Source organism: Gouania willdenowi, chromosome 7 (assembly GCF_900634775.1).
Source record: "Gouania willdenowi chromosome 7, fGouWil2.1, whole genome shotgun sequence".
Taxonomy (NCBI): Eukaryota; Metazoa; Chordata; class Actinopteri; order Blenniiformes; family Gobiesocidae; genus Gouania; species Gouania willdenowi.
The window spans coordinates 14,626,895-14,650,311 of NC_041050.1; the positions used below are offsets into that span (position 1 = coordinate 14,626,895).

Genomic DNA, 23,417 nt, shown 5'->3' on the forward strand with positions numbered 1-23,417 from the left:
ATATCGGAAATCTGTCAGATATCACCAAAAACAAAAAATATGGATCAATTTGTATCAGTTTGCATTTAAAATAGATATAAGCACTCTGACATAAGCAGTTCACTCCATACTCCACTCCAGCATTTCTATCCAGCAGCTGACAGAACTAAATACTGGCAGTAAAAAAAACACTTGAACTGTTATTTTGCACTTTAAATGTACAATTTGGTTTTATTGCTTTTATTGATTTTGAGGTTTCAGGGTCTTATAATGTATTTTTTTTTAGTCTATTCAATTGTAGAATATTGTTATGTTTCAGTTAAAACGAGGGGTTATTTTTCAGTTTAAAAATGTCATTATCAATGTTTTCTATATTATTTCTTTTATTCAATTGTAGAATATTGTTATGTTTCAGTTAAAACGAGGGGTTATTTTTCAGTTTAAAAATGTCATTATCAATGTTTTCTATATTATTTCTTTTATTCAATTGTAGAATATTGTAATGTTTACGGTTGCCATTCCCTTATCCCAATAGTTAATAAAAAATGGGTGAGTTTTTCTTCACACCTCTTTTGCTGACTGTTCTTCTTTGTTTGAATAATATCTTTTAATCAAGCCTTTTCTTCCATTCCACGCGACAAAATAAGTAATACAAGTATGTATGATTAATTCCAATATTGTATCGGATTGATATAGGTATATCGGCCAATATTATTATATCGGAAGTGAAAACATTGGATCGGAGCACCCCTAACAATTAAACACATTCTAAGGGAGGACCTTAAACTCGTGGAGTCCACTCCCCGTGGGAGATAAAGGGCCATCAGAGATCTGTGGGTTGTGTGTTCACCTGTACTTTCTGCGCCCGCCGCTTGTCTGCTCTCTGGTTCTGGTGATAGATTCGACTAAAGTTGGACACGATGACAGGAACAGGCAGGGCAATTACCAGCACCCCACTCAGAGAGCAGATTGAACCAAAGATCTTCCCTGCGATCGTTTTAGGAACCATGTCTCCGTACCTGTGACAGGGAGAAAGTCAGAAGAAATTTAGTGGAATATCTTTCCATGCATGGAATATAAAGTATGTGTGCGACAGCTCAAACTCACAGTTATCCTCAATTAGGAGGTCACAGAGACACTGACACCCAATAGCACTATTTCAATTTGCTGCCCTTTCATTCTTCTCATTTCAGCTTTCACCTTCTTTTTAAGCTTCACTCTGCTGCTGAAATCCTCACACCAAGAATAAAATTTAACCTGCAAACTTGACAGAGGAGAAAGGAGCCTTCATCCAAATCCCCTTTGTCAGTGCATGGTTTCAGATAAGTCCACCATCTCATTCACTAAGAGTAGATACCATTAACCTTTAGAGCGGTGGAGGAGAAGGACACAGGAAATACCAGGACTGTTTCCCAAAAGTCATTTGCTTCTATTCACTATGAAATATTTGCAAGTCAAAACCAATTTGTCTTTCTTTCAGAGACAGATAAAACAACTGCAATTACGATATTCAATTTTCTTCATTCTAAAGGAAGAAGCTGAAGAATGAATCAAGGATGAACAGAGTGGGTGGAGGACAGAGGAGAGCGAAACTTACAAAGTGAAAGTGCACGGCTCATGTTAGAAAAGCAACATCTATTTCTACTGGTCCTCATTTCTTATTCATGAGTAAAAAAAGAAGGTGATTTGTTTCAGCTAAACAAGAGGTTCAACTTTATGAGAACAGGCACTGGTTAGTCCACAATACAGCTGAGACAAAGCCTCCAAGAATCGAGATAATAACAGTTATACATGCAAATATAAAAACTCATACAGTATATGCTGTCCTTTATAGCGTATTCTGCAGTTCATATTGATTTTAAAAAGAGATAACCTAATTAGAAAGACACACAACTTTCTTTATTTTACCATAAAGTAACTGATGCCAAGGTGTCTAGTTTCTTACACATGGAGATTGAAACACATGAGAAATGATTGATGTAAGAAATCGATCAGCTTTTATTCAAAGGGAAGCCACAAAAAGAAAGTAAGAGTTTTGATCTGCTCTGCAAAACTAAGCCAAGTGTCAGGAAAACACAAGATTATACACACCCACTAAGCTACACACACATGAACCACCATAGACAATTATTTAGTAACAAGTAACAATATTTTCAAAGAGAAAATCTTACAAAAAAACATATACCGGTATACAGTATGAGCCCTGTTTTCCCATTTGCTCACTATGCATAAATAAACCCAATGGGAGTAAGGCAGTGAATGAAGGCGATCTAAGACATGGGCTGTTTGTTATGGCACATTGTACATTACACTACAAACTGTCAACTCTATACTGTCTACTATATACTATAAGTATGGTTAGGAGGATTAGGATAATGACCGTTCCCACTGAAGTATACTTCAAAGTTTCCCAAGATGCATTTTGAACATACAGTGACAAAAACCGGATGCACACTGAGTCTAAATGTATTTGTTGATTCGCCACCTTTGAAAGTTCTGAAAGCATTTTAAGTGATCAAGCAGAATATCAACTAGTGATCGACTGATTTTTGCGTGTTTTACGTGTATCGGCCGATGCGCGCTGCTGCATTCGCCGATCCACTTTATATACAGAGCGGCTGCCACAGGCTGCCCCGTGTTGTGGAGGCAGAGGCTGCAGAGTGCAGAGTCCCTCCCCCCACTAGCAGAACGTGAAGGAAGCTCTTCAACCCCAACGGCAAGTTTTAAACTTTCAAAGCATCTTGTAACTGTTTAACTTAACTTTGGTTCCACGTGTTGTTGTTGCTGTTGTATTTAACGAGCAGCTGGCTGGAGGTTTGGCGTGTGTGTATGTGTGTGTTTCTTTCCCTCTCTCTCTGCTTCTCACTCAGTGCTAAGAAGAAGTTTTTAAAACTTTGAGAAGCAGTTTACTACTTGTTTGAATATTTATTCCTGTTAATGTTGATGCAATTTAGAAAAGAAACTTGAACAGTTTGTTGCTTGATGCGCATCACATCACATTATTTTCCTCTGCTAATTTATGATCTGGGGTTGGTTGGAATGGACTATTATTCATGGTTTGGTTTTGTGTTTAACACTATACCTATATATCTTTACACTCAATCCTGTTAATAAAATATATCTTCAGTCAGGCCAACTTTTGTCAAAGCTATTTTCAGGACAAGGACGAACAGTTCTCTTTCATAATATTTCATGAGATGTCTCACTCTATTTTTTACTTGTTCTTGTTCTACATCCCATTTTTATTATTTGTTTAATATTTTTTACTTGGTGTCATTCTACCTCACCTTTGTTCATTTTAATAATGTTCCTTTTTTTTTTTAAAATTGAGACTTGTACCATTTGTTATCATCATTGTGTAATTTTTATGATGTAAATTGAGGGATCAAAAGTAGTATCGGCTCCAAATATCGTCTCAAGAAAATCGGTGGTGTGTATTGGTCATCGACTAAAAAAAATCCATATTGGTCGATCCCTAATATCAACATGCAGTGTTGGGAACGTTACTTTAAAAACGTAATTAGTTATAGTTACTCACTACTAGTTCCAAAAAGTATCTGAGTTAGTAACTGAATTACTCTATAATAAAAGTAACTCATTACCAAGTAAAGTAACTATTTGCATTACTGTTAAAAAAAAAGTTGCTATATGTCAAAGAATTCAGATTTTTTAGTAGATGCGTGTGTCGTGAGGCGCTTCATTGAATTCGAGTTGCTTACAACGGATGTCGACAAAGCCTTCGCTCCTTGATATAATGAACACTTCACATGCACGTTCTTGCCTTTGACCACAATTAATTTAAAGTAGTGTTTGTATCGCCACCTTAAAAATGCCAACTTTTCATCGGACTGCTCCACGCTCGCCATCTCTGCTGCTTCATCAAATCTGTAGTGTGTGTGTGTGTGTGTGTGTGGCGCATTGCTGGCACATGAGTAAAAACACTGGCTCTGATTGGCTACCATGGAACATGGCGCCCCCTTAGCCAATCATAATCGCTCACCTTGTTTTTAACCCACCTCCTCACTACAGCTGCGTAAGAAGCCAGGGATGCACCGCATTTAACGTTCAGTAACTATAACGGCGTTGTAACGGCATAAAAAGTAATTAGTTAGATTACCCCGTTACTGAAAAACAAACACCGTTACCTAACGCCGTTATTTTAAACGCCGTTATTCCAAACACTGTCAACACGTGGTAATTTGATCCATAAAACTCACAGAAAAGCATTTCATATTGACATTTCAGAGATTTTCAGAGACCTGCTGTTGTGCTACTGACTAACTAACTTCCGGTTAACTTCAAAACAAGAGTCCTATTTACAAAAATATTAAAGACCAATGGAAGACAAGAAGAGATGCTTTTGTTTTGAAAAGGGGATGTCTGACTTTTAGCTTGAAACCGGTCCCAGGACGACTTTACGTTCTGCTTGCAATGCATCATGGGCTGGTTGAGTATGACTAGTGTGTCCACCGTGCATGCTTCAAAAATGTCCCAATATAGTATATGTACATCCAGGTATTTCTTGCATACTCAATCTTTTCATATTATCTAATGTGAAGGCACTACATACTAATTTTGACCTCAAACTTAGTATGAGTAGTACGTTAGTAGGCCATTTCAAACAAAGCCACTATGTAATTTTTTTTTGGCTGTCTGGAAATCATGGAACATGGAGCTTTTCCAGCATTTGTAAATAGCATTGAAATCTGTGAAAAAGCACACTTTTAATTAATAAGGCCTTATTCGTACATGAACAATTTAATAGGTTTATTTGTAGGGATGTCCCGATACAACTTTTTCACTTCCGATACAATACCGATATTGCAGCCTTGAGTATTGGCCGATACTGATACCGATCCGATACAATATCAGCACGAATCCTACAAACTTTTATTACTTATTTTGTAGTGTGGAATGTTAGAATAGAAAAGGCTTGATCAAGTGATGTTACTCAAACAGAGAACAATAGTCAGCAACAGTAGGTATGAGAAAAACGGACCCATTTATTATTAACCAATTGGTTACATACATTTTAACCTTCAACATAATATCTAACCTCAGTGGTTTAAATATTTACTGTAGTTATACTATGCAGTAGGAAGCTTACAGTGTAAAACCGAGATCATAAGAGCCCTCTGCTGAGCGTCAAATCTTCTCTTTGCCAGATATAGGCACTTATCTGAATCAGTGATCCTGATCATGACACCGTGATCATTCACACTTCAAAGACATTTTAATCCCCATTATTAACAATACAGTAGGTCCAAATGTACTGTATGGGCACCCCAATTTTTTTGAAAAATCATGATGAAATGCACAATCAGGATTTGATACAGATGCAACTCGGCAGGGTTACTGAGGAGCCAACCAATAAAGATAGGTTAATTAGGAACCGATATATGAATTTTTGCGAAAGATGAGAGATCGGGACTTTTCGATTTTTGAAACTGATCCAGAATCAGTATATTGATTCAGATCCCCTCCAAATAAATGGGATCTTTCATTCATGGTAGAAAGTCTATCTTTGGTTAAAATGTTTTGACATGACTTTTGACATCATCCTGCAAACAGTCAAACAAATATTACCTCCTTGGTAAAAAAAAAAAAAAAGTCACAGGGAATTTGAATTGTAATACAACAAGTAGTCCAATACAGTTAATAGAGTTCCTAATCTTTTAATACTTTCTATCCCGCTCTCTGACTGTGCTGGTTGTTATCTGAAGACTCCTTGAAAAACAATACTCAAGAGGTTCTTCTTTACAAATGATTAGTATTTTGCTATAATGTTCTGCTCATGACACTCATTTTATAATCTAATAAAGCACTATTGTCACAGTCTGTTGGAGATAGTGAAAACATACATACACACAGTCACAGCAAACACACAAAAAAAGCTAATTTAGTTTGTTCTGAAGGAAAACTCATATTCATTCCTTGCTGATTTCACCAAAAAGCCATTTAGGAGGATGGTGGCTTTTGCATCAACAAAGTAAAGTGCTGCCCACACACAGTGAACCCGTGGTCTCCAGTCTCAGCTGACACTATACTTACAGAGACCATTTATCGTCCCCTGCAACAACTCTAATGGTCTTTCTACCCAAATTAGGCAATAACAAACCCATCAGTGGTACAAAGGCAGTATCACAGCAAACATTTTGTCTCCCTCCCCTCTTCACAAGATGTTTCCATTAGGAGGAATGTAGCGCTAATCATATTCATCTGCAAAAGCTTCCTTTAATGGATCCGATCAGATATCCTGATAGTGGCCCTTCTCTTCTAATACTACAGTCAATTTGCTGCTCCCATTTAGTAAAGCTGGCCCGTCTCTGATGATACTATTTCTGAGCTCTCCAAATGGCACAGGAGGGGAAAAAAAGCTTTAAAGAAAGGGAAGGAAAATGTGTAAAAAAAAAAAAAAAAAAAAATGTGGTGAGATGAGGTGCATATGCATGTCTGTGAATATGATTAGAGGATGAAGAGGACATTTCTACTCCTCTGATCCAAGGCTGTGAGATGATGATATAGAGAGAGGGGAGTGAGGAAGAACACTGATATCTTTTCAGCAGATACACTGAGTGTTTTATTTTATCTCTCCATCAATTCTTACCCTCTCCTCCCTCTCTGTTATAAACACGTACCATCACATCGAGCCGGGGGTTTACTAAACATTAAAGCGTGCACGGGCAAATGCAACACTGAGGTCAGGTTGAACAGGTCAGCTCACGGTCAGAGTTGTCACATCCAATCATAGGTTTTTCCAGAGCCTCATGGGTTACATTAATAAAGTGTAGGATGGACTGGGGGTGGAGGTGTTATTGAGTGGGACTGAGTGCTACCGTAAAGGTGTGTGTGATAGATGGGCTTAGCGGAGATGGTTTGGGGACTGACAGATGCTCAGATTTGTAACGATGACAAGCGGTGTCATGTCAAGCCAGCCAGGCAGGGCTCAAGCCTTTAAATAGCTACACATATATTCATACGTGTGGTGCAACACATAAATGTCACGATGAAAGAGGCACTGATCAAGTAATAGAGCGTGGAAATGTTTTTACAACAGCTCTGATGACAAGTTTCAAATTGTGTGATTATAATAAAACTGTCAGCATGGATGAGGTAAAGAATAGAACAGATTTCTACACGAAAAAAAACCCCCATCTGTTTACATATGTATATATACTTTTATTATTATTATTATTATTATTATTATTATTATTAATTTTAATATATTTAACTCATACATAAGCATTTGGCACCATATAATTAATTTGCACCTTGTTATTCAGTTTACCTTACAACCTCCTTGTTTTCTGCATATGTGTTTATACTTATTATTATTAATGCTGTTTTATTTTTATGTAAATATATATATATATATATATATGCTGCTCTATGCCTTTCCAATTATCCCGCGGGGATGAATACATTTTTTTTCTGATTCTGATTAATATGTATTAGTCTGAACATTTCTGATTATTTTACAGGTTTATGTATATAGGGCGATCTCATATGGTAGAGTCACAATAGTTTAACAAAAAAAAAGGAAGCTGTAGAGTGCAAAAAAGCCCAGAAAGTCACTGTTGATGTTTGGATTTCCATTTACAGAAAAACTCCCCTGAGAATCCATTGCAATTTTCCTCAGGTTCCTCAGATTTAGCCGAAGTGATTCTGTTTGGACTCCTAGCGGTGGAATTAGCCCTCCAGGAATGAAATCACCTACTTGAGGCAGCACAGTGAATTCACTATTGTTTAGTGAGAAGCTGTGTTTGTTCCTTATATTTGTGACTCTTCGAGTAATTCAGTTTGGAAAAAACAGTTATTGCAAGTCGTCCATCCATCATCTCCTATTTTTTTTCAAGGTTGCAGAGTCAAACTCAACCACATCAGGGCAAAAAACAGGTAGAATGTAAAAGAAGAAAACACATATTCACTCAAAATAGTCAATTTAGATGTTTTTTTTTTAGCTGTAGGAGTTTCCAGATAAACTCAGCACATGTTCAAATCTCTACAAAAAAGAGAAACCTAAGGTGGGACAATTGCAGAAAAGAAAATGGACAAAAGAAGAAAGATACGGTTTAAACTCATTTCATCTTGAGCTTGGGGAAAAAAAGGAAAATAAATCATGTAATTCAAGTCTTTTCTTTTTTAATGTCAATCAAATTTCATTTACCAGAGAATATACTAACCGTGCCTTCTGTGTCAACAAGATTTGTTCCAAATCATTTATTTTGAACATTTGAAAGGGAGAGGAAAAAAAAAACAATAATTACAAAACATCTTTCTGTATATTATTAAATAAAAGTACCCATGTTTGTTTTGTTGAAGAAAAACAGAAAAAAAATACTATAACCTCTTAGGGCAATGAATGCTTTGTGGATGGAAGGTGGTGTCTCTATTGAGCAAACTTGTTTGTCCAGCACTTCCACCACGTCGCGTATTAACCAATTTGTGATCTGGAATGTTATTGCACTAAATCAGGGCTCACCAACCTTTGTGAAACTATGAGCTACTTCATAGCTACTGTATAGCTCTGAGGGCTACCAGTTAGAAAAAAGCTTATTAAATACTATATGTTTTCACGGTTTCACTTTAACTAGAGGGTAAGATAATAAGGAAAACTAGCAGTATCTTAAAATATTTTTATGCAATTGCATAAAAATTTATGCAATTGCTTGATTTTCACAACATTTCATAGAAAATTATCATCTTCCTATTTCACTAACTACTAACAAACAACTTTGAACTAATCATATAACATGTAGCATTTGTAAAATGTAACAATTATGTCATATTTTATGAAACTCCACCTTGCGTTTTGAAAAATGCATCTTATTAAACATATCATTGACCATACACCAAATCAGCAGCACTTAAACATATGTCATAATGTTTCAGAGAAAATGCTGCAGAGTACTAACTACATCTCATATGTATTTATCTTTGTGAGTTTGAATCCTGGAAAGTAAATCAGATTTTAGATGCAGCTCATTGGTGACTAGAGCTCCTGGGGCCCGCAGACACTGTACCGTGCTGGTGTCCCCTGGGCTAAATCAATGTCTCACAGTTGCTGTTGTGACATCGTTGTGTTTCGAAATGTTTTCCTTTTGTTGTCTTGTTCAGCACCATGGAGAGCTACTGTACTGCCAATGAGCATACATTTAAGGTACAAGAAAAGTTGGACTTATTGTAGTATGACATTTATGTATTAATGAAGTTGCCACTGAGGGACTTTTAATCTTGCAGTTTTTGTGCATCTATGTGATTATCATCAAAGTAAAGACAAATGAACCCTAAACCATGGAAATATAGGCATTTAGGTGTAATTTAATCACATTCAATAAGATGCTTTCACAATTATACCCACGTTGACAAATGTCTACGTCACTATCATTGCCACGATTGAAGTTGTCTCTTAAAAATAGCCATAAGTAGCAGCAGAGTTTCATTTCTACAAATAGACCTGTCACAGATCAGTGAAGCTTGGCTCTTTTAGACTCGGCAGAGTGAAAGATTGTCTCACCAGGCCTCCAACCCTCAACCATTCATCCATCTGTACTCTCACCTGGCATTTCACAGCCAGTCAGTCACATGGAAGCAACTTCAATGACACATGGCTCTTCAGGGATGGGACAGCCATCTATAATCACCCTCACAAATGTCACTGTGGAACAGTCAGAGGCAACAAGAGGCAGGAGCAACAGGTAGTGACACGGATAAGAACACAGGCAGAGATAAGAGGGAACAAGTGTGAGCAATCAGACCAGCAGTTTAAAGCAATGCTAGGACAATGATCCCAAGAACCAAACAGTATCACAGCTAATGATAGAGGTGGTCATAAACTGTACGGGAAATAATCCTCAAAAAGATACCTTAATAGTGTCGATAAGGTACAATATAATGTGAGTTGAATTCTCTTCTATATTTCATTAATTTATTTTGGCCATGTGTCAAACTGAAATCCCCGGGGGCCAAATCTAGCCTTGTAAAGCATTCAATTTGACCCACAAGGGGAAAGTAAAATTGACAAAGAAAACAATAACCATTGTGTAAATGACCAAATAATTAATATGAAGACATCTCAGGTCCACCCAAATCACAAACTCAATGAAACTCCACAATATTTGCTGGGGCTAGAAATGTTTCTGTGCTTATATCACATGACTGCAGTCATTCTGAATCACACATTGTTGAAAGAATTACTCTCCATTCTTCTGACATCCTGCAATTTCTCACAAAGAGTCCCACAAATATCCCCTAGTTTTCTCCAGGCACTCGGTCAACACCATCTGAAAAACATGTACCAGTATGTTGGGGTAATTGGAGTCTGGATTGTGAATGGGAGTGAGTGGTTGTCCACCTATGATGGACTATCACCCTTGTCCAGGTTTAACTCTTTGAAAGCTGGCGGTAAAGACCAGCAGATCATCATAACCCATAAATGCGGCTCAAGAAGATGAATAAAAGGAAATATATAAGCAAAGTAAATAACCAAAAAAAGGTCCTCGTTAAAAAGGTCTTAAGTTAACTGCAAAAGTTTTTTTATTTCTTTTTTTTTGTTCAAGTAACATTTTTAAAGATTTATTTTTGTGAGGCTTCTCAATAATTACTTGATAATGACAGCTGGTTGGAGAGTCAATGAATGTGTTACTCGACAGGCTGAGAATTGTAAATTTACGTGGGACTTAAAGGACCCATGTTAAGCTAAATCGACTTTTCTGTGCTTTAAACATCTTGCTATTTCAGTGCTATTTGGGCTTCATACACATGCCCAAAGTGTTTTTTCATTGATTCCCTCAATTGTTAGTTAGAGGGTGATTTACTCCTTTCTTACTGCAGGGTGAGCCCAAACACCTCGCTCCAATTTGATGACGAGTTCCCACTTTGATGACGAATTTGACGCGGCACTGAGCTGGAGAAGCCACGCCTCCAGCAAGCTCTCTGCCGTGATTGACATGTAAACAGACACACCCACAAAGGTGAGCATTTCAGCGTCTTTTGCGCAGTGCTATGTATGTATTTTCTACAGTCTATGTATGTATCGGCAAATGCCCCGCCCCCACGCTCTGTCTGGTGTTTATAAAGCAGCATAAGCTCAGCTATGGAGTGGGTGGGAGGAGAGCGGGCCATCCTCTGGCCCTACGTCATCGTGCAGGGAGGAGGAAGTCAGTGCCCCGTCTATAGACACGCCCACTCATGAATATGCATAAGTTGGATGCAAATCAGCCTGTTTGTGTGGAGTTGCTCAGAAAGTGACTTTTCAGAGGCTAAAACTCTGGAAAACAGGCGAGTTTGGGAAAATAAACCTCAAATACTGTGTTTTTGGGGTTCTTAGAACAAATGGAGATGGGTGAAAAATAGCATGACATATGACCTTTAATGTTATCTTCAGTAAGAACATGCTTACTATGAGTAGTGCATTAAAAATAAGTAGAGTTAGAGTTATCGGAGGCTTTTATCTCAAAACCTAATCTTGCCTTGCATCAACTTCTTCTGGCTTCTTTTTGGATGTTTAAAATGTTAAATATTTTAAAACCCAATCTGCCAAAATTGAATAGAGATTGGTGAAAATGATGTAAAATACTTAATACCAGCTATTGCAGCCCCTCCTTATTTGTATAACGTTAATATGACGTATGAAGTTTAGTACTTGATATATACAATGTGGGACTTTACGCTCGGGGGACACAGCAAGGCATAAATGAACGTTCCATTGCTGTAATATGAAAAGCTCGACATATTGAGTGCATCTGACTCCAGATGAGTGATATTTGACGACATGTCTCCATCACAATCTTTGCACTGCTATTTTTGCACTGCTAATTTTGCACCAGCTAAACACCGTTGACACATTTTGTAACAGTATATTTATAACACAAATACAATCTGTGCTCTAAAGTAATACATTTATTCATTCAAAAAAAAAAAGAAGAAACAAAAACATTTACTAACTTATTTCTGACAATCTGATAATATTTTTTCAAAATATTACCAGTAAGTAAATTAAGTGCACCACATGTGGGAGCTCATGGCAAGATCAGATTTCTTCACTGCCAGGCAGGCTTATGCGTTATTTCTTCATTTGCATTTGTCAAGTGGTGAGATGGGACCAGGAGAATGAAAACTCATGGAAAATTTGATAAAGTGAAGAGAATTACTCTCGCACTGAACCGCTCTGCACACAGAGGAGAGGTCGTTATCATCACTCACTTCACAACCAATCTCAGACTGAATCACATTGAGGGTTAGCCACCATTATTCTCCAACACACACACACACACATTAGACAAACTTCAGTACTTTCAACCCACTTTACAATTTCATAAGATTTCCACAACTTTTCATTGAGAAACATGCGTTTTGGGACAAAGCGTAAAAGTTTAGCAAAGCCTGTTCTGTCTAATAGGAGGTAAATGTAAACCTTCAGGGGCGGATTCACTAAGATTGAAATAAAGGGTGGTAATTCAGTTGCTTCCCTAAATTATTTAGTGACACAGTTTCCTCACCTGCTGCGCGGAATTCACTAAGATTGCAGCAATGACTAGTGCACATGCAGAACTGGTGCAGACCGCCCTTATTTAAATGAGCGTTTTGTACGTGTTGTGTTGAACATGGAGGGTGAACATGAGTGCGCGGAAGCGAAAATAAAAATTTGAAGCAGCAGAATTGGAGGTGTTAGTAAAGGAAACAAATAATAATAATAAAAAAAAACGGATGAGTTACAGCAGATAGATAGATATTCTTTGTTCATCCTGCTGTAGAGAAACATGTGTGGATGTGACTGTGAGTGCGAGGCTGATTGCACGTGTGATCCACACGCACGCATACAACTGGAGCCATTTTTTATTTCTGGTGGGTTTTCTGTCCAAATTTAGTGCAGCGATGATCTCTGCGTGTGTGTTTGCACCTACTTTTCAGTTGTACTATGTTCTTGTTAAATAAATTGAGGGCACATTGGGAAGGGCAGTGGCGTCGTACTCCTGGCTTTGTACTCCTTGTTAGCACATAAAGTGACGTTTGCACACGTTTTAATACCCCTAAACCTTTAGTGAATCCACCCCTCAGTGTTTTATCCCAAAACTGCATTAAATTTACTCTGCACAAATATCTTGAATGTTCCTGCGCAAAAGTTATAATACATGAATGCAAAATAGTCATCATAATCTTATTAAAAATGCCCATTATCTGTTGTAAACATCTTATTACTGTGAAATTTGATAAAGATCCCCATATTTATAGTTTGAATTCTTCCAGCAAGAATACAGTACACTAAGGATTGTTACTGCAAAATTGAATGGCGCTAACTTAGGAATAAATATGAGAGATTATCTTAATTATCTGTTAACTTCACGCACTATAGTTGTAACACATTGTGATCAAAAACAATTGGACAAAGCTTGACTTGGAATGAAAAGTGTAATTATGTTATTATGTTATGATATTAAAATAAATAACTCAGATTCATTCAAGATTGCAGAAAAAACAGCTGTGAACAATAACTGAACATGTGTGACTCCCACAAATGAGACGGTCTCTTTTGTCTCTTGGGTTCAGTGCAATTGAAAATTAAATGACAGATCTTTCTTAATACTTCAACTGTAGCACAGATGTATTCATATAATTATCAGCAAGCTGCAACACAATGACAGTTTTGTAATTGTTAATTCTAACCAGATACACGCTTAGATTGTAATGGCAGCAAGTTGTTTTTTTTTTTGTTTTTTTTCTTGAGACTTGACAGCTGTTGGGGAAAAGCTAATATAATCCTTGGTAAATCCCTGCTAAAAAACTGTTTTAAAATATTGACTAGAAATTCAACAGTTGGGTCTCTGGGTGACTTATTGACCCAGGCAGTAAAATAATGAACATTTGCAGCATTGTATGTTGAGCCAGGATGTCCTGCACTGAAAACAAAAGGAATAACTTGCTTCTTTTGTGTGTTGCTGTTTACTTAAAGTGTGTCTTTAGAGTGTGACTTGTATATTTTGTGCATATCAGGGTTATATTGTATTTCTAGTGTGTGTGTGTGTGTGGGGGGGGTTACACATTCATAGAAATAGTTCTATCTCTACAAGCGCTAAAGTCCTTGAAAGCCTCAGAAGAGTGATATGAGTCATTGTATGAATGAAAGCAGCAGTGTCTGTTGGTAAATGAAAGATGGACCCTTCAATCCGGAACTGATGTGTTGGTTCGGAGGGGCAGAGATGCGGGGCTGAAGCTTAGTAGCCATGTGTGTGGTTTGAGTACAATGATTAGTAATCAGTCATGTTTAAAACATGAATCTTAAAAACAATGTTTTACATGGTTTTAACTTATTCCTTTGGAACCGAGACAACATAGAATTTGGCCAAATTGCTAAATATCTGAGTCAGAAGGTTAGCAATCTAGCCTATTGTGTGTGAAATAGTGTGTGACAGTAATTTTTTTCAATGACAAAACCTAAAAAAAAGACACAGTGAATACCTAATGGATAATAAAGAGCAAGAGTCTTGCATGCTCACAGTTTTCTGGGTTTCATTGTTACATTGAAAATTCACGACAAGCAGAAAAGGCTACAATTTTGTATGTAGGAAATATGTCATTGAAATTGTTTGTGTTTGACTAAGTCATTATTCTATTTCAAGTGGAAGCTACATGTAATCACCACATATTCTATATTGTAAAAATACATTTGTTTGTCCTCACTGGATATTTTTTGTCATTTTTTATATCGTATCGTGAGTATTTTGTATCGTGAGCCCTGTATCGTATTTCATATCGTATCGTGAGTTCAATATTTTGTGACACCCCTAATACTATGACTGTTTTATTGTTTTGAGAACTGTCAAAAAAAAAATGTGTTAAATAATTTTTTAAATTTAACTATGGATTTTATTGCGTGCTGTGGGTAAATATTAATATGGCATATGGGACGTTACATGTGTTACCTGAAGTTGGTCCAACTCCAATAGTATTTAAAAAATTATGTGAGTTTTATTTTTTAAAGCACACATTTATACAGTAAATGTATTATTCATGATGTTTACTGGATGCTGCCAGTTCACTTGAATCCCTCCTTTGTTTCCCCTGTGTATTGTCTGTGTGGTTACTGATGTACAAACATGAAAAGAAGCAACACTATGCGGTGAAGTACAGCTGGGAGGTGAGAAAACAAAAGGTCAATCTCTTGGAGTTCAAAGTCGTCTTCACTCTTCAATATATTTAGGGTCACAAAAGCTAGGTGACCGAACGGTCACTCCCTGTACTTTATATTTTACTCAGCCATGGAGGTTAGAAGGGAGCAGAAGTAAAAGATGAAAAATACATGAAATTCATGGAAGAGAACTTCAAATTTGTAATAATTAATCATGGTGTCAAGGAGAAAAAGAGGAGGCGGGGATTTTACGTGACCCGAACAAAGACAAACACTAGACGAGACAGAAGAAGAACAGATAAATTAATAAACACACTTGATTTAGTCGGATCTTTATTGCTTCCCATTCAGGCCACGGTAATTGCATTTTTAAAAACTTGGTAGGAATGCTGTGCCTCAGTTGTGCAGCCAGAACACAACCTTCTGCAGTGATGGATTTTGTGTACAAATGTGTTTGACTCATACTGAATTTTTCACAATGTGCCAAAGTATTTTATTTATTGTATAGCTTGCAACTTTAACACAATATTGGACAAAGTTGATCAAATTATTTTTTCTGGCTCAGTGTTTCCACAAAAAAAGCTGCAACCATCATTTCGGCACGTCAATGGGTGGCCAGTCTTTTAACAAAGTTAATAGCTGAAACCCTCTCAGAGATCCTACTGCTGCAGCAGGTCATGCGTGATTGAACTCTTTACCAAACGGAGATTAAATTAATTAAACTCTGGTTCTCTGTTTGTGTCTGTATTCCCATATGAAGGCGAGGCAGAACTCCACGCACCACAGCCATAGCTTTCACACATTTGCTATTTAACTGTTGTGCTTGTAAAAAAAAAAAATCATGTATCAGCATGAGAGAAAGGACACCACTGGCCCTGTAGGGGCCTGGTGACATATTTGGGGTGTGTTCTGCCTTACACCCCAAGGAAGCTCAGATAGGGTCGAGAGCGGCTGTAGAAGATGGATGAGTGAATTAATGGAAGAGAAAGTCCATCTTCTTTTTCTACATAACATCTTCTTCCTGATTTGTCCTGGTATTCCATCATAATTCAAAGTGTCTGGCCCAAAAAACAAAAGAGTTACTCATCCGTCCTCAATACCAGGCGCTGTGCTTATCCCCCTCTCCTTGATTTTTCCTGTTGTCATGGGGACCTCGTGAGTGCTGCAATGCTGAGCAGCATACAAAGTACCATGTGGCTACAGTTAAAATGGTTATACTAATATCAAAGGCCAGATTACATTGGAGTAGAGCTATATTATGCAATTATTGGTATCAAAACACGTTTATAGGAGCAGGACAGGCAAGGTTAATGTTTAGCGCTGAATCAACTTAGCAGGTGAAAATTGTACCCATTAAAATGAAATCAATTATACCTGATGGGTCACAGTGTTACGAAGCAATTTTATCACTCTATAGCTGCGTAGCAAGTTTTCCACAGCACAGCACAAAACATCCTACAAAGTCTGATCTCTATTTATCATTGAAGTAAACCGAGGGACAAACAGTAACTGACGCACACCATTTGCCGCTCGTCCTTACATCATAGGTGTCTCTGTCACATTGCGGCTTGTCTCAGGCTAAACTGCTTTACGCTACTTGACTTGTTGACTTTGAACATAGTCAACATAGCTCTTCTCATCAGTGTCCAGCACAAAGACTGAACTGATCTATGAATGAGTGTTAGCTCAGCGTTTCAGTGATAACATCACATTGAAACAGGGTAAATCCGTGCAGGATGTTGAGAATCTAACTTTTTAATGAAATATTGAAGTAATGTAAGCAGAGGCAGGTAAGGGTATCTCTGCTGAGACTGCTGCCCGTGAGACTCTTTGCTGGATGGATGGAAGTTTGCACAGATTTGGATGAAAAGAGCCTTTCTAAAGTTGCTGGAAAATAAGGACCATTCTCATCATCACCATTTAGCATCTACTAAAATCCAGTGGAGCCTAAATATCTGTAAATACTAATAAAACTAGGGCCTCCGATTTTCCGTGATCACGGAAAACACACAGAAATCACGGAATTTACTTCCAAAAATAGAAGAAAATAGAATAGTTAGTTCACCTACATGTTTTGGGAGAATACGACACATCTTCTCCATGACTCACTTTTTATATATAATGCAGAATCTTGTGTTATCAAATATTTGGTGTAAATTGAGTGGACAATTTTTTCACTTCTCAAGCATCAAAAAGACTTACCTTGATTAATCCCTATTAAACATTTTGGCATCATTTTGGGACATTGAGTACATCAGTAATTAAAGCAGATAAGGGAAAGAAAAGGATACCTGGAAACAGAATTCTGGAAAATTTGAAACAGAAAATCAAAGGCCTGATCGAGTATTGTCACTACATCCATAAAGATGAACTCTAATAAAAGGAAGTTAACGAAAATTTAAAAAACACCATTTGATGAACATGCAATCAATCAATAATTTGTGTGAATAGTAAGATTCTGAGTTGTCAAGTATGTGGCAAGTGTTTGGAAGACAAACAAACCGACTTTTTATAAATAGCGCAAAATCTCGCGCTACGAAACATTTGGCGTAGTTTGAGTGGACCGTCTGTTGACTTCTCAAGCATCAAAAAGAAAATAATTTACAAGACTTACCTTAATTAGTTTCTACTAAGAATTTTTGGCTTCATTTTGAGACATTTAATGAAGCGAATAACGGGAAAAAAAGAATATACACAGGAACTGAATTCAGAAAAATTTGAAACAGAAAATCGAAGGCCTGATAAAATATTGTCACTAAATCTGCAAAGATGAACTCTAATAAACTATAGTTTATTTTTATTAAATGTGTATTTTTACATGAAGAAAACTTTGAAAACATGAAGTGAACCATTAACCAATTGATGCACATGAACCCCTTCATAAACACATACATGGAAACCTAAAAAGACAATCACTGATTCGTGTGAATGGTAAGATTAAATAAACTTAAAGTGACTAATAATATCATGTATACAACACATAGTTATATCATTAAAGACAAAGTTCATATGGTTACTTCAATGCAATACTTATTCATCCCACAGTAAAGAAATTTGGTAAGAATGAAGACACACATGCACATCTAAGACCAGTGTCAATAGCATCAGAAATGAACCGTGGCAACATTTGTCAGCTGTCAGCTTGTCAGCATGGATCAGTGTCTGGGGATGAAGGTTGGTTTGTTATGAAGGTTTGTGGAGAAAAGTAGGCTGCAGGAGAAAACTAGGGCATTACTGAAACCCATGAGAGGTGTCTCCAGCCCAGCCTCCTGTCCTACTTCACTGCCTGGCGAGACTGACATGTGGGTTTGGTTTGTGTGCGTGAAAACTTGTGTGCATGATTTAACAGAGAGAGCACCCTGGGAAGTCTGGGGAAAACTCCAGGCGCAAAGGGCAGAAAGATAACAGGTGAGCTCAAGGGAAGCTACCTGTGGGAAACAAGAAGTCCAGTGACAGGCCTTTTAGCGCCGCTGAAGCACCCAGGGCACGAAGCAAATGTCACACATAGTCTGCTTTTACACATTAGGAAACTGTTCTGGGTTATGCCACTTGCATACACACAGGCAGAGCTTAATTTTGCCGGAGCAAGATCAGGCACCTCCCAGATTTGGACGAGCACTTTTTTTCTAGTATCTTATTTGCTTTTAGGTGTTTTGATTATGTTTGATTAAAGTATTATATTTGGACAGCTGCGTTTTTTATTGATTAAAATCACTGGAAATTTCATTATTAACACAAAACCGAATGTAAAAACTGAGCGCGAGGGAGGAAGAGATGGAAAAGTCAGGCCAAGCCTTTGTGATTTTCCACAAGAATTGTGTCTTGTCAGCTTAAAAGACGGTAGAAAATGACAAAAAAACAAGTTCCCCCACGGCTGGGCCCGCTGAACGTCTCAGCGCCAAATAGCACATACCACGTTCCCGAGAATTCAGTCTAATGACTCGGTTCCACCGAGTAAAAAAACGTCTCTCATAGGCTCTTAACATCCGCTCAGAATATCCATGTGAAATTACAGCCCAATTCAACAAGCATTAACGGAGGAGTAGTAATTTGAAAAACGGGGCCTTTATGGCATATACGGAGCAATGGGCCCCATTCATATATTGGTATGTGTCAATGATTCGGTACCACCTGTCACAATATTTGACTCACAAATAAATGAGAAAATTCAAATTGCCAAAAAAAAAAAGGGATGGACCCCTCATTGCATTGTGCGAGGCATAATCATAATCTACGTTGAATTGCCTTTGAAACGATATATCACACGTCTATGTTCCCATGACTTTGGAAACAACTAGACATGGGGGGTGGGTCCCAGGGCCCCATTTCAAAAAAAGGGCTTCTAGCGTCTCATCATATTCATTCATAGAGTATTCATACCAAACTGCATTCCGATCTAACGAGAAATAACGGAGGAGTAGTCATTTAAAAAATGGGGCACCCTGACGCCCCTGTGACACACACCGGGTAATAGGCCCAATTTATATATTGGAATGTACGAATGATTCAGTACCACCAACCGTTGTAATATTTGACTAGCAAATAAATGAGAAATCGACTTTCGTTTTATTTTTATTTTGGGGCCCCAAATCAAAATCAGGCTTGAGCGTTGATGCGTACACATTCATATATTACAGCGACCAAATTTCAGCCCAATCCGTTCACAAATTTTGTTGTTGTGTAACTAGTGTACACAACAACAACCATTAGAACAAGAAAAAACAACAACAAAGTGAGTGGCGTTTTGAGTCCGGTAGCCCGGCCCAAAAAGGCAGTTGGATTCAAGGAGGTTTTTTTTTAAGCCAATAAGTGAAGCTAATCCTGAGGTAAAGAAGTATGAGCTTGGTTCTGTGGAAATCGCAAAGTAGCAGCAGCACAGTAGCAGTTAGCGTAGCGAGTGGCAGCACCTGTAGCGATGCTAATGCAGGAGAACAGGCAGTACACAGGAGGAGAACTATCCGGAGTCGTGAGGTGGACTCAGGGACAGAGAGAAGAGAAGGAGATGACGGGGAAAGGTCTGCTATGGACATTGACGCAGAGCTGCTACTCTTGGCTGTGAATTATGTAAAAAAGTTGCGAGGATACAAAGTTCTCCTTCTCTTTTGAATGAATAACAGGTAAGCACACAATATATTTTCATTTTCTGCTGTGTTGCTGATTCATTAGAGGAGTTATGGCCTTATGGGTGTAATGTATGGCTACATTAGTGGTGATTCTGCGCTGTCCTTGGTGCTGAAACATTACAGATTTCACAGCTGTCACTCAGAGTGAGAGACGGATGCGCTCCGTAATGAGCGATAGTCTGTGCTTCTTTAAGGTTGATTCATCATTCTTTTATTAAACATTTAGGTTAATTGGTTGTTTGTGTTCATCTTATATTATTGGCCCATTTAATTAGCAAAAGGCGCTTTAAGAAAATGTATTCCTTGACATTTTTGTCTCTCTCTTACACGACCGGCGTTCCGGGACCTGATGATTTACAAATTAAGCACTGCACACACGTGTGTGTTTCCACCAGGGTAGATAGCTCAAAACAGTAGAAACGAGGTGGAGCGTGTGTGGGGCATGACTATAGTTGGCAATAACCCACTTTTGTGTAGTAGTAGGTGTACGTGTGGGAGTATTGGCAGCGTGGGTGCAAGGGAAAAAAAAAGTCAGATGAGTTTTTTTCTCTAAGAATATGCTGTACTGTTCCTCAGGTACTGTATGCACCGTACTGCACTGTTTAAAATGTCCTTGGAACAAGCAGTACACACATCCACCTTTGCTCACACACTAACGCCCACACAAACTCTTCCCTGCAATTCTGTGGACATTATTTATCTCCGAGTAGCCAGTCTCGACTCATCATGTTTGCGATCATTAATTCATCTCACACATTACTCCTCCCACCTGAATTTATTCCGAAATGTTGCCTCTTCAGTCAGAGACCAGCTGTAAGCTTGTCTCCAAGCAGGATTGGTCCCAAACTGAAACCAAGCTAACCAGTCACTTACTGAATCCAAATGGAAAACGTTAGTACGCGTGAACAATTGTGCACAGATATTTGATCTTTGACTAGACAGGACATCCCAGATGCACGCAGTCAGGTAGGTGTCGAGTTCATGTATCAGGTCATGTATCTGAATATGTAATGATGAGCAACAGTTTTGTGTTACAGCTGCAACAGTGAATCCAGATGGTGTGGACTTAATTATGACACGGAAAGAATAGAAAGAAACACTGTTAGAAAAACCTCTGTTCAATATCAAACACAAATCAAATGACCTCAAAATAAAAGCTATAAGGACTGAGTGTAATGATTTTATTCTGGAAAATAACACAAACTATATGCTTCTTACATCCTCTGCTCTGAGCAAATTCTGGAAAAAGGTTGAGAAGGTACTGACAAACATCTTTGAACTAAATCAAAGCCTGAAATAAGAACACCTTTTGGGAATACATTTTGTGTGTTGCAGCCACAAAGAATGTCACCCAAAATAAATTTTTGGTTGAGAACGGTGGAGCAAACTTTAGATGATGAAAAAATAACTAATAACTAATAATTTGAGATAACGTGAAAAAAAATAAATAAATAAAATTAACTCTGAAAATAGATGATATTTCTCCCCAATTTCCTTTCATGTTTTCTTTGTTTGTTCTGTTCTGTTTTTTTGTTTTTGTTATGAAGCTGTCTTTTGTGACCGCGGTAAAACAGAGTTTTATTTATTTATTTACTTGTATTGACTCTGTCCGATTTTGCCTTAAATAATTTGTCATGCGTGCATGTGTAAGAGTATGCACTGTATTTTTGTTAGAGAGAGAGAGAGAGCGAGCAGTGGCTGGGTGGAAGTGCAGAAAAGAGGGCAGGCTACATGCAGGCACTATTAAATTTTAATTTCAGAAAGGTCACTTTTGCCTCAAGGTCAAAAATAAAAATAACCTTCAAAGAAAGAGCGGCTGGGGAAAAAAGACTCTGTAGGACTGCTGGGGTTTGAGACGTTGCAGTGTAGCATCGGCCAGTATGAAAAGGGCAGCTTTTTAACATTCATCATAAGGCAATTAGTAACTCTGATGATAAATGAACGAAGACGGAAATTTTCCCGCATGACAGAAATAAGCTTTCACATCAGATTTAACAGTACATTGTACCAACTCATAAAGGAGTCACTTCTATGCGTCATATGTGCATCCATACACACGTACATAGTCAGAGGAACCCAGGCATCACAAATCATTTCCATCACACACTACTGTTAATGCCACTGATACTAATCCATCAGACAGCCGTAGCTAATGCTGTACGTACGTGTTAATCAGGTATCGCAGGTTTACCTCCAAACTTGTGCACGGGATGTCAAAGCTATCACAGCAAAGTTGGGGTCAATTATAATTGTAATTGCATAATTGATAATTAACAATTGACAATTATGGCGGTATTATAATCCGAATTGTAATCTGTTGCTGTTGTTATCGTAATTCAATTGTAGTTAAGTAAAAGGCACACTGTGTAACTTTTGGCCACTAGGGGCGCTAGACCAATAACTTTCACGCAAGCGCCCCCTCGTGGCCACAAGCGGCGCAGCACTGTCGCAAAAATCAACAGTCAGTCGGGCCAGCCTCCCTTGTCTTTTGATTGTGTATGCAGACAGTAGTTGACCTGGAACTTTGGGATAAGGATTGGCTCTAAGGGCTGGGGTGCAAAGCGGGGCTGGGCTTGCTCCACGGCTACAGTCTATGGGCTGGAGGAGCACCCTCCTCTCCCCATCGCTGGAGTCCTGGCACTTGGCCTTCCTCGGCACTCCGAACCTACTCCCTGGCCTCGCCGCAGTCGTCTGCCCCCTTTGTTGGCAAGGCGACCGGGGTCGGGGTGGATGGGTGACCCCACGCACGCCGGGTCGCCCTTTCCCTCCGAACCCCTGGTGAAGGGGGTTGACAATGGCGGCGAGGCCAGGGAGTAGGGGGGAAGCGCCACCAATGCGGGCCGAGCACCGGGTCTGCGGCAGCGGGGAGAAGAGTGCAGTGGTGGCGGCTGTTCCTCCAGCCCATAGACTGTAGCTGAGGCGTGAGCCCAGCCCTTTGAGCCAATCCTTATCCCAAAGGTACGGATCTGACTTGCCAACTTCCCTTACTAAAGAATGCACGTTTAACTGAACTATTAGTGCACCATTTCCACTGGATGCAGGTCCGCTGTGTTACGTCTCCGCCACGCCAAAGGAGCTGATAGGTTCACACTTTAGTCTATGTGCGTATCTGCTCCGTCCCAGCTGTGACAGTCTGGAGCCCTCCGGCAGAGATATGCAGGATTTTTGGCGGATGCTGGAGCACGACG

General features: G+C 38.5%; 2 protein-coding genes across 3 annotated transcripts in view; both read right to left on the minus strand.

Annotated features, from left to right (window-relative positions):
- Positions 1-23,417, minus strand: part of LOC114467603 (DNA topoisomerase 1) — a 703,770-nt gene that overhangs the window by 456,368 nt on the left and 223,985 nt on the right. The window lies entirely within an intron of this gene.
- The window catches only part of kcnd3 (potassium voltage-gated channel, Shal-related subfamily, member 3), a 156,391-nt gene that overhangs the window by 26,594 nt on the left and 106,380 nt on the right, over positions 1-23,417 (minus strand). For both annotated transcript variants that reach the window (XM_028454036.1, XM_028454035.1), the window contains exon 3: positions 830-998. In XM_028454036.1, coding sequence (XP_028309837.1) covers positions 830-998 — 169 coding nt within the window. The remainder of the gene's footprint in view (positions 1-829; positions 999-23,417) is intronic.